The sequence below is a fragment of the Acomys minous genome (genome assembly GCF_964271855.1).
Source record: "Acomys minous genome assembly, chromosome: 1".
Taxonomy (NCBI): domain Eukaryota; kingdom Metazoa; phylum Chordata; class Mammalia; order Rodentia; family Muridae; genus Acomys; species Acomys minous.
Window position 1 is genome coordinate 54282331 of NC_140483.1, and position 15581 is coordinate 54297911.

General features: G+C 49.8%; 1 protein-coding gene across 7 annotated transcripts in view; it reads left to right on the plus strand.

Moving 5' to 3' along the window:
• NAV1 (neuron navigator 1) overlaps positions 1 to 15581 on the plus strand; it is a 260939-nt gene that overhangs the window by 146449 nt on the left and 98909 nt on the right. For all 7 annotated transcript variants that reach the window (XM_084786365.1, XM_084786366.1, XM_084786361.1 and 4 more), the window contains 2 exons: positions 4239 to 4341; positions 9234 to 9599. In XM_084786365.1, coding sequence (XP_084642491.1) covers positions 4239 to 4341; positions 9234 to 9599 — 469 coding nt within the window. The remainder of the gene's footprint in view (positions 1 to 4238; positions 4342 to 9233; positions 9600 to 15581) is intronic.

Genomic DNA, 15581 nt, shown 5'->3' on the forward strand with positions numbered 1-15581 from the left:
TTGGGGTGGGGGGTGCTGTTCCCCTTATCTGAAATCAAGCAGGTCGAAGGAATCTGCTCACACCCCCCTCCCAGTGCACCCTGGGCCTTCCCTTCTCATGTGCAAATTGCCTCTCCCCTCCTGTCACACAACGGGAGCATAGCCACCCAGGCGTCTGCGTGTGCATGTGTGCGTGTGCGCGCGTGTGTGGGTGGGTGTGCGTGTGTGTGTGTGTGTGTGTGTGTGTGAGTGTGCGTGTGTGAGTGTGCGTGTGTGTGTGGGTGTGTGGGTGTGTGTCTGCAGAACACTGTGTAGGCACACCTTGTGAGGTGTGTGTATTCTCAGGCGCGGTATCTTAATGGAAAGAAAGAACAACCGGCTCAGAGTCCAAACAAATATGATGAATCAAATTCAATATTGTGGAGCCATTTGCTTAGCATCGTGCCTCATGTGTGACAGACACGTGGTCACCAGCATTACTGGCATTTCTGTGGGCATGCACCTGTGTGTCAAGCATATTTCATTGTTGATCCTTAGCCGTAAGACTCCACGGACAGGATACGCTCTGTGTGCACACATGCACGCACGCACGCACGCACGCACGCATGCACATGCATACACCACACACACATTTTGCCCTTAAAGCTATGACCTGTTCTGCAAAATGTTAGCTGTAATATGCACAAAGGTGCCACATAGATTGGGAGCATCCCGAGCAACAGTAGGGAGGAGACGTCTCCATCTTTGACACACCTTAGCTCTATTCGGCCCCCCTCCCGAGCCCCACCCATGTTGAGACCACAGGGTTGACACACAGAAACAGCCGCCAAGACACTGGGATTAACCAGTGGAATAAAGTGTTGCACTTATAAGTTGTGCTAATGCCAGCACAAAGCGACTAGTAACTCAAGTCCCTCTATCCCTTGCCAGATCTTGATCCTCACTGCACACAATGAGAAATAGGCAAAATGAGAAAGAGGCAAAGCTGAGGTATAGGCCAGGCACTGAGGTAGAGCACGGTACAGATCTGGAATGGGTGAGGGTAAGAGGGGGTGAGCTCGTTTGCAAATACAACGTAATGTAATTTTAAACTTAACATGGAAAAATGCCTTGGAGATCAGAGGTGTGATTACACACACACACACACACACACACACACACACACACACACACACGAGAGAGAGAGAGAGAGAGAGAGAGAGAGAGAGAGAGAGAGAGAGAGAGGGGGGGGGGGAGCATGCTGTGGAAACGCAAAATGTCACACCCGAGATAGCCACCAGGAGACGCTGCTGAGGCACCGGGAGAGCTCTAGGGTGTAGCCTCTTCAGGACTGTCCCCAGCTAGTGTGTTGCACCCGAACAGATCCAATCAAATCAAGCTGTGTCCTGACATCCTAGCCTTCTCTAAACCTGCCCTGGGGTCTGCAGATAATTCTTAGCCTCTCTGCCACCCCCGGCTGGTTTTGTTTCTGCACCTTGGCCTCCCACCTCTGTGACACAGGGCTGGGCCAAGCCATTTCCAGGACCTCGGTGTCTCTGCTTTTTGAGGAGTCTAGTCTTGGGGAGCTGTGCTACACTACTCTGCTGCTATGGAAAAATGTAGGGCTATAGGTCTTTAAGGAGGCTTGGGCAAGGGGGCACCATAACTGATACATCAAGAGTTGAATTTTGTTCTCTGTCACTACCAAGATTCTGGGTTCTAGCTCCCATCATGCCCTGCTGTTCCCCAAAGCCTAGAGAGTTAGGACTGAAGCTGGCCGGCCATAAATGACTTAAGTACTTTTTTCTTAAAGAGAATGGGGCATTTTAAATGCTACAATATCCAACAACACACACACATACACACTTTACAACACACACATACACACATAAATACACACATACATGCACTAATACATATACACATACAATATACATACACACATTCAAAACACGTAACACACATGCACAAACACAATTTTAAAATGGTGATGGTACTCATGAAATCTTGGGGTACCATTAAGTACTTAATGAGTGCAGCCACTGTGCATGACACTTTTTTCTTTCTTTCTTTCTTTCTTTCTTTCTTTCTTTCTTTCTTTCTTTCTTTCTTTCTTCTTTTTTGGTTTTTCAAGACAGGGTTTTTCTGTGTAGCCTTGGCTGTCCTGGACTCACTTTGTAGACCAGGCTGGCCTTGAACTCATGGCGGTCCACCTGCCTCTGCCTCCCAAGTGCTGGGATTAAAGGCGTGCGCCACCACTACTCAGCTGCATGACACTTCTGATACAGGGACACCCTGTGTTATATCAAAAGAGATGAGTTTCTTTCAGACAATAGCTCTGTCCTATGCTACATGCTTGTTGTGTGGCCTTGAGTTACTTTACTTGATCTCTCCAAATGTCAGTGTTCTCATCTCTAAAATGGAACGATGGCACAAAGCTCTCAGAAATGTTGTAAGCAGAGGACTGGGCACACCCAGGTGTCTCTGAAGAACACTCCATCACTTCCCTCTTTGGAAACACCCCTTGGAGACATGTGCATTGTGGCTCATTTCCACCCAAACTGTAGAAGGTGTCGCCCTTCTGTGAAACTCATGCCTTGGCACCATGTTCTTGGTCCTCACTAAGCTCTTGAGGATTTAAACCTTAAAATATATAGGTGTACACTTTCTGACCCTGACAGTGTCCTGTGCCACGCTGTCGGTTAGAGCTGTGGGGCAGCTTGCAAAGCGACACTTGCCAGGATAAACAGGCATTGGCAGCCAGAGAAATGACATCAGGGCTGTGGACAGAGTGCAGACCGCTGGCATGGAGGCCTGCCATTTGTCCTTGTTCCCTGACACCCTCATGGAGTGCTGGGTACACGGGACTGGGCATGAGAAGTTGGGGAGTGAGGACAACACCCCAAGGGAGACAGAGATGGCTGGGCCCAGGTTTAGTGCTTGTTCTAGAAGAAGGTGCCCCAGAGGCTTTGGGGCAAGCCATACAGCGTGGCCCTTCCACCCCACCGAACGAACCTCTCTTAGCTAGCTACAGCCAGCCAGCCTGAGCTCAGTCTTGAGGAAAAAAAATACCTCTTATGGGATTCGGAAATGTTCTCTTTGGCAGCCAAAAGGAGCTTGCTCTCCTGCTGAGTCTGTGGATGGAGAGAGGCTGGGCTGGGGCTGGGGTTGGAGTGGGGGTAAGGCTGGCTTGCCCAAAGGACTGGATGGTTGAGAGAGGGAGGGGAGGGGTTGTCCCACTACTGCCATCTCTCTGTCACTGACTGCTGAAGACTGCCTTTTGAGGAGGACTGGGGAAGCTGGGTTCTGTTCAGTGACCGTGACTTTAGATCCCAACATAAAATGTAAACCACGGAGGGCCGGGACCTCTTCGCTATGATGTCCTCAGAGTCTAATACAGTTCTGTTGTTGTTTTATTTTTATTCATTTTCGGGTTTGTTTAGGGGTTTTGTTGCTTTTCTGTTTCTTCTTTTCTGTTTCTTCTTTTCTGAAACGAGAAGTCACTATGTAGCCTCAGCAGGCTTAGAACTTGCTGTGTAGACCCAGGCTAGCCTCAAACTCAAAGAGAGCCACCAGCCTCTGCCTCCTGAGTGCTGGGATGAAAGGGGTGCACCAACATCACACCCTGCCCCAAGTGGGTATTTGGTGAAATTGTTTTTGAATGGGGTCAATAGAAAGGAAGAGAAGGTTCTTCAAGTTGTTGCATCATTTGAATGCTATTTCCATCCTAGATGGGGGAGAAAGTGTGAGCTTTCAGTTAGACTCCCATCTGTCCAGACTAACATCATCCTGCCCGGAAACCAAGGTTGAGCAAAGTGGTCTCGACCGGTGCAGACTCTTGCCACACTCGCCCTTCTTCCTCAGCCAGGATTCTAACTCTTGAATAGGGTCTGAACTGCCCTGTAAGCACACACTGACACACTGCTACAGAGGAGGTGTGTGTGTGTGTGTGTGCGTGTGTATGGGGGGGGGGCAGCTGGTCCATTTCACTCCACCACTGAAAACCTTGCCCGAGACTTCTGTCTCTGCTGTGAGAAGAAGAGCCTCCGGAGCCTAAGCCAGAGGCAGTGGCGGCCACTCAGGGAGAGGCTCGGAGGGGCCCTGTCCGCAGCCCTTGTCAGGGTTGGAGCTTCAGGGGGCCCAGGGCACCCTGCTGGTGGTCTTTGAGGAACAGAAGCAGCAGCTGGCCATCCCCAGGGTCTGCCTCCCTTCCCTGGCCCCCCAGCTCCCTTCATAAAGCCCTCTCCACACTCACCAGCTCTTTCTGCTTTTCTCGCCAGATCCAGAGTCGCAGAGAAAGAGGACAGTGCAGAATGTTCTGGATCTTCGGCAGAATCTGGAAGAAACCATGTCCAGCCTGCGGGGCTCCCAGGTGGCCCACAGGTAAGCTTGAGTTGCCCTTGGTGAATGTCCTCTCTCTGGGTCTGGAGGGCAAGGCTCCTCGGGGTCTCTCCACATCACCACATGGGCATCCCAAGTCGACCAGGTGGCCTTGGCCTCTGTGAACACAGGTGTTGGGAACCCCATATTGCCAGTGCTGCAAGGGAAGGGAAACATGGCACCATGGGCAGGTGGAAGCCATTTTCAGTCTTGCCTCTGTTTAAGATTGAGCACTTATTGGAATCGCTGAATTGCTGTGACAATGGCTTGGGAGGGGTGGGAGGGCCGGGTGTGAGGTCTGTGATAACTGTTCTCTCCCTGGGCCTCAGTCTCCTCATCTTTCTTTCTTTCTTTTTTTTTTTTTTTTTTTTTTTTTTTTTTTTGGTTTTTCAAGACAGGGTCTCTCTGTGTAGCCTTGGCTGTTTTGGACTCACTTTGTAGACCAGGCTGGCCTTGAACTCCCAGCGATCCACCAGCCTCTGCCTCCACACCCGGCCTAGCCTCCTCATCTTTCAAGAGGGCTTTGTTTACTAAACGCCCCTCCTACTTTCCAGGTCCCATCCCTCCGGGATGCTAGGACCCGGATCCTCCCAACACCTGGGCTCTTCAGCCCTCTGCCAGCCAGGTGTCCTCTGGCTTCCTCTGTCATACCTGAATACCCTGCAGGGCCTATATACCGTCACCCACAAAATCAGCCCCATGGTATCCCTGTTGTCCCCCAACCCAAGCCACCAGCTAAAGGGTACACACCTCTCCCTTTCCCCTAGGGCGTCATTCTGGTCCCAGCCCCTGTGAGTCAGAATTTCCCGTCCTGTTCCTCTGGGCTTCCCTGGGCTGTTCAGATGAGCTCATACTGTCAGCTCTAAGGGGGACAGAGGGCCCAGCTAAGCTCTGAGGAGGGAGGGGAACAGGCTGCCAAGATTGGGAAATCATGGGGCCTGGACATAGAGGCTAGAAGCCTGTGGGTTAGGAACCAGAAGCCTCCTCAGTTGCACTGGAGGGAGGTTCTGCTTGGTCTCCTGGTGCTGGAAAACAGACTGCAAAGTTGGAGCATAGGGCTAATGGAAACAGGACTTTTTTCTTTTTTCTTTTTAGATTTTTATTCTAACAGGTTTGTTTTTTGTTTTTGTTTTTGTTTTTTTTTACATTTTACTTTATGGTCAAGCACATGCCTTTAATCCCAGCACTCAGGAGGCAGAGGCAGGCGGCTCTCTGTGAGTGTTAGGCCAGCCTGTTCTACAAAGAGAGTTGCAGGATAGCCAAGGCTACCCAGAGAAACCTTGTCTCAAAAAACCAAAAAATCAAAAATTAAAAAAAATGTATTCTATATACATTGGTGTTCTGCTTGTAAGTGTGTGTTCGGGGGTGTCGGATCCCCTGGATCTAGAGTTACAGACAGTTGTGAGCTGCCGTGTGGAAGGCGGGAATTGAACTCAGGACCTTTGGAAGAGCAGCCAGTGCTCTTAACCTCTTGAGCCATCTCTCCAGGCCCAGAAACAGAACTTTTATTAGCTCAGGACATGGCCAGTCAGAGGAGTATCCAGAAATACTTTTGCATGCCGTCAATGTCAGAGAGCCCGTTTACTTTTTGGGCATCTCAATCTATGTAGGAGCATCATGGCTGCTGCTGAGCCTTCTCTTCAGGAGCCTTCATCCGCTGGCCCGAGGTCTTCCTGTTGAGACCTTTCTCCTTCTCTTACTCCCTACTGCCTCCCACATCCCCACTCGTATCCCTGCCTTGAAAAACCCGCTCTTATGCCCAGGCATCTAACATCTCCCTGACGACTAAAAAGAGGAAATCAAAGGAGTCTGGGGGAAAGTGGTCAGTGTGGCTCTGCCTGCCCCGGAACAGTCTGTGTCCCAACCCACAAACCCTAATCAGGAATCCGGGTAGAATGGGGCTCTACCTCAGTTGACTACCCGACCCCCCCACCCCCCCACCCCCGAGCAGTTTAGTCACCTATAGATGAAATCTTGAACATCTTCTTTCCCCATCCAAGGAAGTTTCTGGAACATCTCTCGCTGCCAAGTCACCCGCCAGGATCGTGCCAAAGAAGCCAAGAATTGCTGAGTTGCTATAAGAGTCACGCCCCAGATGACTCTCCCACAAAAGCAGGGCAGAGGCAGCCACTCCAGTCTCCTGGTGCCCTGAGGCCCCAGGAAAGTAGGGACAGACTCTTCTTGGACGGGAAAGGGAAGCCCAGAGCCTTTTTGTAACGCTGACTGGTTGAGACAAGTGCCTTGGGGCCTCTGGCTCCTTGTCTCCCTTTATGGAAAAGAAAGTACCCACAACAGTCTGGGTCTTCTGTTTATGGTGGACTCAGGGTCACTTCCTCTCTTAGCCTTTGGTTTATATTAGCTCTGGTCTACACTTGGATAACCCAAACACCAGTGCCCTGACTTTTATGGCTCTTTTGCTTTTTAAAGTGCTCTCTATCCATCAATCTTTCCCTGAACCTTGGAGTAATATTGCCTAGGCTAGAAAAGGGACCTGGGAGAAGATACACCTGTGGGACCCCACAGGCTGATGAGGGGACACACAGTTGTGTGTCCATACCGGGGTGGGGGGGGGAGTGTGGGCACCACCCTTCAGAGCAAACAGTCTTATCCCCAGGGCCTCAGGGTTCAAGGGGTGCATCTGTTAAGGTTGCTTTCGCCCTGGGACTCACAAGGTGACTTAGATTCTGTTCCTTTTTGGAAACTTGACTTCTGGGCTGCCTCCTCTATTTCTCTGGGTGTATTTCTCTTCGAGGAGAGAGTCTGGGGTAGGGACTGTGAGGAGAGGAAGCAACACTGACATCCCCAGAGGCAAGCCTGGAGCGGGGTGCCCGCTGGAGGTCAGAGGATCTGGCCTAGAAACCTTTTCCACTGAGATCTGGAGATGAGTTTTGGTGCAAAGCAAAAAAACAAAAACAAAAAAAGGGGACAGTTGTGGTGCATGCCTTTAATCCCAGCCCTTGGGAGACAGAGGCAGGCAGAACTCCGAGTTCGAGGCCAGCCTGGTCTACAGAGGGAGTTCTAGGACAGTCTACACAGAGGGTGGGCCAGAGACAGAATTGAGTGAGGAACCCTCACTTCCTTATGTGCTTGTTACTGTGGTGGAGGCCAGTTACCCAAAGCAGCACGCCTGCATAGCTGCATGCTCTCAGCATGGTCAGCTGCTGCTGTAGTTCCTCCTCCTCCTCCTCCTCTTCCTCCTCTTCTTCTTCCTTCTCCTCCTCCTCTTCCTCCTCCTTCCCCTCCTCCCCTCTTCCTCCTCCTCCCCCATCACCATCACCATCACCATCACCATCACCTATGGTCAGTTTATTTTTGCTAAGTACTTACTGCATGAGGTCCTGACCTTCATCCGTGCTGAGGCAATCTCTACCGCACTCAGCGCATTCATCCTGGGTCTGCTCCCTGTGGGTACCCTTGTGAAGTGCTGGAATGGAGGGGTGGGGTGAACATTTGGACTGACCGTGACCGTGGCTTCCCTGCCGTCACGGAACTTCCATGCTCCCCTAGGAGATAGTGTTGAAGTCCATAGCAGCTAGAAGCTGATGCAGAACTGCAAGGGTTGTTGGGACTGCTGGGCTCAGAGGGAAAGATGGGCGCAAGCCATCTGAGAGCACTCAAGAGGTCACTCACTGCCCACGGGTCAGCTACAAGAGCCCCATCATGCTGTGTTTCAGGACCACTGACCCCTCAAATTCTGCTAAGGAAAAGGGAGACCATTTACTCAAGCTCAATAGAGGCTGTTTTGGAGCATTTGGTTTTTTTTTTCTTCCCCCAAACAACTTTATAAAAACAAAAGCAAACAAACAAATCAATGACCTGTGATTCACATCCTTGTAAAAGGGATGTGGTCACAGATCAAAGAGTCGTTTGCTTTGTGGACCTCGTGTCCAGCCATAGGTTGCCTCAGCTGACCCAGCTTTGGTAGCCCACATACCTCACTCAGGTCATTGATTCAACCCCGTCTGACTTTAGTCAGGCCACATGCTACAGAAGGATCAAAAGTAATTGACTTATCAGTCAGAACCTGAACCAAAGCTCTGACCACCATTCTTGCCAGGTCTCAGCCATATTTCCTCTCTGGCTCTGTGGGAGAAGGACCCCGGGCGCCTCACCTCAGGCCCGCTGGTATTAACCTGCCTGTGGCTTCCTTGGCATGGCCTAGTGGCCTTCAGGCTTGAGACCCTAGATCTTTGCTGTACCTCTCGCCTGCTTTCCTGGGTCCTCTGCCCAGTGATGGCTGAGTCTGTTCCCTCGGGAGGCTCAGCTTCTTTCCCTGATGCCCAGGCCTATGGGTAGGACCAATCTTCCTGGGGCTTGCTTTATATCTCAGATTCCCAAAAGCTTGTGCTGTACCTTCGACATCTGATTTCCTACATCTGGTGCCTGGGATTCAGCTAGCCCTTTGCTCACTGATAGAAAGAGGTGATGGCCACACCCTGAATAAAGTAAATCGTCAAGGTCTACTGAGCTCTGGGCATCAGCAGCCTCCACTCTCCCGCCACCCGCCAGACCTCACTGGCTCTTTCTGGTAGAGTGAGCATCGTCTAATGTCAGGCCCAGTCAGATCTGTATGGCTATAGTCCTCCCAGCTCTACAAACAAGACATAGGGTAGGCATTATCCCATCTCACCAATAAGGAAACAGTGGGCCAGCAAGATTAATTTCTTTCTTTGGGCGATTTACCAAAAAAGTATTAAACACTGACCACACTCATAGGATAGGCTCTTAAGAGTGTATGGGATTGCTGTCTTGGTTACTTAGGATCATTGTCCCTTGACGGCCTTGAGATACCCTGCAATACAGGAGCACACACTTAGAGTGGTATCCCAATGAGGTGACAGGGCACAGAGTGGCTGGGCTGAGGACTAAATCTGTGCTGTCTGCTCTCTCCGCAGCTCCCTGGAGATGACTTGTTATGACAGTGATGATGCCAACCCTCGCAGTGTGTCCAGCCTCTCCAACCGCTCCTCTCCTCTCTCTTGGCGCTATGGCCAGTCCAGTCCCCGGCTGCAGGCTGGCGATGCACCCTCTGTTGGGGGGAGCTGCCGTTCCGAGGGGCCGCCAGCCTGGTACATGCATGGGGAACGGGCGCACTACTCCCACACGATGCCTATGCGGAGCCCCAGCAAGCTCAGCCACATCTCCCGCCTGGAGTTGGTGGAGTCCCTGGACTCTGATGAGGTGGACCTCAAGTCCGGCTACATGAGTGACAGTGACCTCATGGGCAAGACCATGACAGAGGATGATGACATCACAACAGGGTAAGCGCAGAGGCCCTTGTTGGATGGCTGGTACAGGAGGCATGGGAGGGCAGCAGAAAGGGCGGTGGGAGGGGATGCCTTAAAAAGGAGAGAGGAACTCAGGATAAGTTTGCTGTGCTGTGACAAAAGGGCTCTGTGGAGGGGCTGCTGTGCTGCAATCCGATGTGCTTATTCTAGAGAGGCATAGTGGGTGGGGCTGGCAACAGAGAAGCCGATCGATTGGTCCATAAAGTTATGCCCTTATGCTCCTCCTTGAGCCTGTCCTCCACAATGTCTGGCGGGAAGAACCCTGAGCACATTTCAGAGACCCAGCTCTTCCGCACACTGGGGAGGCTGCAGTTGACTTCATTTGCTTCCACGTTTGCAAAAGGAGGCTAAGGATATCTCTTTCCACCCGCTACCCGCTATGAGCTAACAGCATTCGGATGAGAGTGCCAGTCAGACAAGCGTCGGGGTGGGTGGTGTCTCCACTTCCCCTGCCCCTGGTTCCCAGCATCCTTACCACCTACCTCACCACTCTGGCCCTTGGTTTACATCCATGGGTTTCTCCTTCTGCAATTCTTCTACCCATAAAGCCACACTCTATTCCCTACCCTAGTCTATTAAATCCTCTTTTCTGCCCTTGGACACCCCACCCCCTAGAGAGCCTCAGTTTATCTTTTTTCTGCCATAATAGACAGGGTACACTTAGAGGAGACAGCTTGGACAGACATGGCAGTCTTGGAAGTGAAAAGAGCATAGGAAAAATTTGAACTGATGGGGTTTAGGGTGTTCTGGCCAACTTTTTCCAAGCCCTGAAACCAGAGAGGGGCATGGTTCTGGAAACTCCTCTAGGGTATCTCTCAGCAGACTGCCACTTCCAGTCTTCCTTCATGGTTTTCGGGGGTCTCCACCCCCTAAGACACCCTGTAAAGCAGCAGCAGCCATTTTCACATCTCTCAGGTATCTGAAAAAATCATACTACCAGAAATGGCTGCTCCTAATAAAACCCTGCAGCTCCAGGGGCATGGAAGGATGGAGCTGAGTTCCAGGCCATCCACCACTCCCAGCCCACAGCCCACCCATGGGGATAAACTTGGCAGGTCTGGCCAGGGTCTGTCCAGCTGATGAGGCTGCAAAACAACTGACGCATGAATAGCTTGTTTACTCCCTGGCAGATCCCAGGGGCAGCCCGACCTCACGCTCAGACCCGCCAGCCTGGAGCTAGGCTCGAGAGAGAAGTCATGCTGTATTCAGGCCCCAGCTGTTGCTGTGGTCAGAAGCCTATGATGGGGAGAAAGGAGAGCCAAGGCGGTGGAGAGGCTACTCCAAACAGACCATATACACCGGGAGGTGCCTGTGCGGAAGGAAGCATCAAGTCCCTGTTTCCTGATGTGCAAGCCTAACAGGGCAGAGGGAAGCACAAAGTCCATGGGGCTGAAAGCTTAAGACTCTGGCCTTTATGCTAAGGAACTCCCAGACTGGCAGGACCCTCACCCTCAGGGAGCACCTAAACCTATCAGCACTCTTACAACCCCACTAATATCCCCCAAAGTAGCAGGGCTTGTAGAATTAACTAGCTGTCTGAGCTTGAGCTAGCTGGCTAGCCTCCAGACTTTAATCGGCCTGGCTGCTGAGTGCAGATAACTGTAGGCAAATCTGTGGCCCATTATGAAGATAAAAAGGGTTACTATAGGTACAAGTCTTAGTATAATTCCTGGTTCAGTGTAATTGCTCACTGTTAGCTGTTCAGACTGTTGTTGTTGGAGCCTTAGACTGACTGACAGACACACCCTCAGTATACAAGAGTGTACAGTCTATACTGGTCCCCACTCACCTAGAATCAGCCGCAAGGGCGGATCTAGTAGCAGCTGACTAATCCCAGGGACACAATGAGGTGTGCAGTACAGAAGGCTAAGGAGACAAGAGGAAAGAAAAGATGTAAAGATGTTGCCTTTGTCCACCATCTGGCTCCCACCTTTTATCATCTTTCCTCTGGGTAATGTGTCCCCAAGAATGACACGAATAAGAACTCAACCTCTCTGCTCGCCCCACAGCTGGGAGGCTAGGGGAGCCTGGAGTCCTCGTGGGGAATATGAAACAAATGGCCATCATGACAACATTCACAAAGTAGACGAGGCTATAAGTTGCGATCCTAGTTTGCAATGTCATTTTATGTGAGTGTTTTATGGTCCACTTTCAATTAGTGGTAACTTTTTGCCCTAGTTTTAAGTGTTTTCTGTCCCTGAGTACCTATCCAGGACCATAAGCGGAAGGCTGGCTGTCTTAGTAACTGTTTTATTGCTATGAAGAGACACCGTGACCATGGCAACTCTTAAACGTTTAACTGGGGATGGCTTACAGTTCAGAGGTTTAGCCTGTTATCATCATGGTGGGTAACATGGCACTGCGCAGGCAGACGTGGGGCTGGAGAAGGAGCTGAGAGTTCTACACCCAGATCCATAGGAAACAGGAAGTGCCCGCTGCACGAGGCCCAGCTTGAGCATCTGAGACCTCACAGTGACCAGTGATGGCACTTCCTCCAACAAGACCACACCTCCTAATAGTACCACTCTCCGTGGGCCAAGCATTCAAACACACGAGGCTATGGGGCCAGTCCTTTTCAAACCACCACGCCATCGTCAATGTGCCTAGGAAGCCAGCATTGAAGGAAATCAGCTCATAATACCCATTTAACGACCAACGCAGGCCATTGCTCCTCAGTTAAGTGTTCTCAGACCACATGGTGTGCTTTTACCTTAAAGGAGGCTATGCTAGATTCCAGAAAAATCCTGAGGTGACCCTGCAAACCTGAGCTGCCCTTCCTCAGCTTCCCTTACTCTCATCCTCACTGTGGTTCTCAGCCAGATTTTGTAATTTATAAAAAGGAACTGGAGAGATGGCTCAGTGGTGAAGAGCACTGGCTGCTCCCCCCGAAGGACCTGAGTTCAGTTCCCTGCACCCCCATGGCGGCTCACTCCCCCCTGTAACTCCACTCCCAGGGAATCTGACACCCTCTTCTAGTCTTCAAACCAGACATGCATGTGGCGCACAAAAACACAGGCAGGCAAAACATACATTCAGGTTTTGTTTTGTTTTTTAAGTGACTTTCCTAAGAAAATTGTTTTTCCCATTCATAAGATGGGTTGCACTCTCTATCCACCCATTAGCCAGGGCCTACAGCCATTTAAACTGCTACTTCCCAGAGACCTCCTCCTTCCCAGAGACCTCTGGGGCTGGCCCACCTGATTGCTGAGCCTATTTCGGCCTTCCCCTTGGGTGACACACTTGGCCACAGGATGTCCATGTGGCTCTCCTCTTTCTCAGTTATCCCATGGGGACTGTCCTCTGACTGTGTTCGGCCTCAAATCAGCTCTCCTGGCCCTCTCTAGGCGCAGGTGGCCTCCTGGCTTGTCACTCAGCAAACTGAAGGTGAGCATTCTTCAGACAAGTCAGCACAAGAGACTGTCGCAGGCAAGACTCTGACACTGCTGCCAACGGAGCCACGTGATTAAAATTAGGTTTGAAAATTAGCGAAGTATACGGGAGTATTTTAGAAGAAACATTTTTACATGCAGTTCAGTGGCACTAAATAGATTCACATTGTCGTCCCCCGTCACCACCATCCACCTCCAGGACATTTCATGTGACCAAGCTGAAACTCCGTACTCATCGAACAGTGGCTTCCCTCTTGGCCCTGTCAGCTACCACCTATAAATTTCTCCCCGTGGGTTGGGCTATTCTAGGTAACTCACGCACATGTCTTTGGTATATGTAGCTCATCCATATTGTAAAATGTGTCAGAATTTCCTTTTTTATTTATATATTTTTATGTTATGCGCATTGGTGTTTTGCCTGCATGTATGTCTGCATGAGAGTGTCAGATTTTGGAGTTGTCAGCCACCATGTGGGTGCTGGGATTTGAACCTGGGTCCTCTGGAAGAGCAGTCAGTGCTCTTAACCGCTGAGCCATCTCTCCATTCCCAAGGATTTCCTTTTTTTAAAAAATGGCTGAATAACATTCCCTGGAGTGTGTGTACTGTATTTTGTTTGTACTTTTGTCTTTGTAGCCACTTTCAGGTACTGGGAATTGGGTTACTGTGAACCTTGTTGTATAAATGCCTGTTTGAGGCCTTGCTTTTAGTTCTTTGGGGTGCACACACAGAGAGGAACTGCTGATCACACAGTGGTCTATGTGTATACTTTTGAGGCTCCACTGTACTATTTTCCATTGAGACTAGACCATCTCACATTGCTACCTGTTCTATATTCTCTGTAGCCTCGCTGTTTATTGATTTCTTGTTTAAGGGGAAAAAAAAAGCCATCCTAATTGCGCCAGTCAGCTTTCTGCTACTATAGCAAAATGCCTGAGATACTTGATTTAAAAGAGGAAAGTTATGAGTCAGAGATATGGAGGGCTCAGTCCCATGGTTGGTTGTCTCTGTGGCTTTGAGGCCATAACTACATCATGGAGGGAGGGGACAGTGAAGCCGGTTGTCCTGTGGATGAGAACAAGGCCTCCTAGCCATTAAGGGGACACTCCTAATGACCTAAGGCATTACACTAGGTTCTGCCTCCTAAGGATCTACCACCCCTAAAGCTTCCAACACATGACCCCTGTGGAACACTTAAAATCCGATGATGGCAAAAAGTATTTCATTGTATATTTTCAAATATATTTTTGATTTTGTTTGGTTGAGGGTTAATTGGTGTTGTTTTGTTTGGTTTGGTTTCGTTTTTCTGGTTTTTCAAAACAGGGTTTCTCTGTGTAGCCTTGGCTGACCTGGACTCGCTTTGTAGACCAGGCTGGCCTTGAACTCACAGAGATCTGCCTGTCTCTGCCCCCTGAGTCCTGGGATTAAAAGCGTGTGCCACCACCACCTGGCTTAATTGGTATTCTTTGTTGTTATTTAGTTTTGGTTTTTGAAGCAGAATGAGATTGTTCATCACCGGCTCGCCTTGAACTCACTGTGTAGCTGAAAATGACTTTGAATGATTTCTTGATTCTCCTGCCTCCACTTCCCAAATACTAGATTATGGTCATGCACTGCCATACCTGGCTTTTGGTTGTTTTTTGTTCTTCTTGTTGTTGTTTTTAATGAAAGTAATTGTACATATTTCAATATATGTATACAATGTGGTCAGATCAAGTAATTGGCATAGCCAAGAACTAAGACATTCGAAACATTAAAAATCCTATCAGTTATTTTGAAATATACAATTAGTTGTTGTTAACCACAGACTATTAGAAGACATTTTTCATACTTAGTAATGCCATAGAATATTAAAAGTTATTCTTGGGGCTGGAGTGATGGCTCAGTGGTTAAGAGTACATGCTGCTCTTGTGGAGGACCTGCGTTTGGCTTCTAGCCACCCATGTTAGGTGGCTCGCACCTGCCTATCACTCCTGCTTGCATCCCATGCCTCTGGCCTTCCCTGGTACCTGCACTCATGTGCATGTACAACAGACAGACAGACAGACAGACAGACAGACAGACACACACACATACACACACTCACAGGCTCGCGTGCAGGCGTGTGCATGATTAAGAATGGAATAACATTTTTTTAAAGTTGCTCTTTAGTGCCACTATACTTCTGTGCTGCCCCGTACAATCCCTGGCTCCAGTAGCCATCACTCCACTCTCTCCTTCTAATAAGACCCACTTTTCAAGCCGGGCGTGGTGGCGCATGCCTTTAATCCCAGCACTCGGGAGGCAGAGGCAGGTGGATTGATGTGAGTTCGAGGCCAGCCTGGTCTACAAAGCAAGTCCAGGGCAGCCAAGGCTACACAGAGAAACCCTGTCTTGAAAGAAACAAAAAACAAAAAACAAAACAAACAAATCCCACCCCCCCTTTTCAGCTTCCACTTATATGTGTGGTACATGAACTGTTTACCTTCTGTCCCTTACTGACTGAAGCTAACACGGAGTTCTCCGTTTTCACCCACGTGACTGCAAGTGTCTGAATTTCATAGCGATGTATACCACATTTTCTTTATAA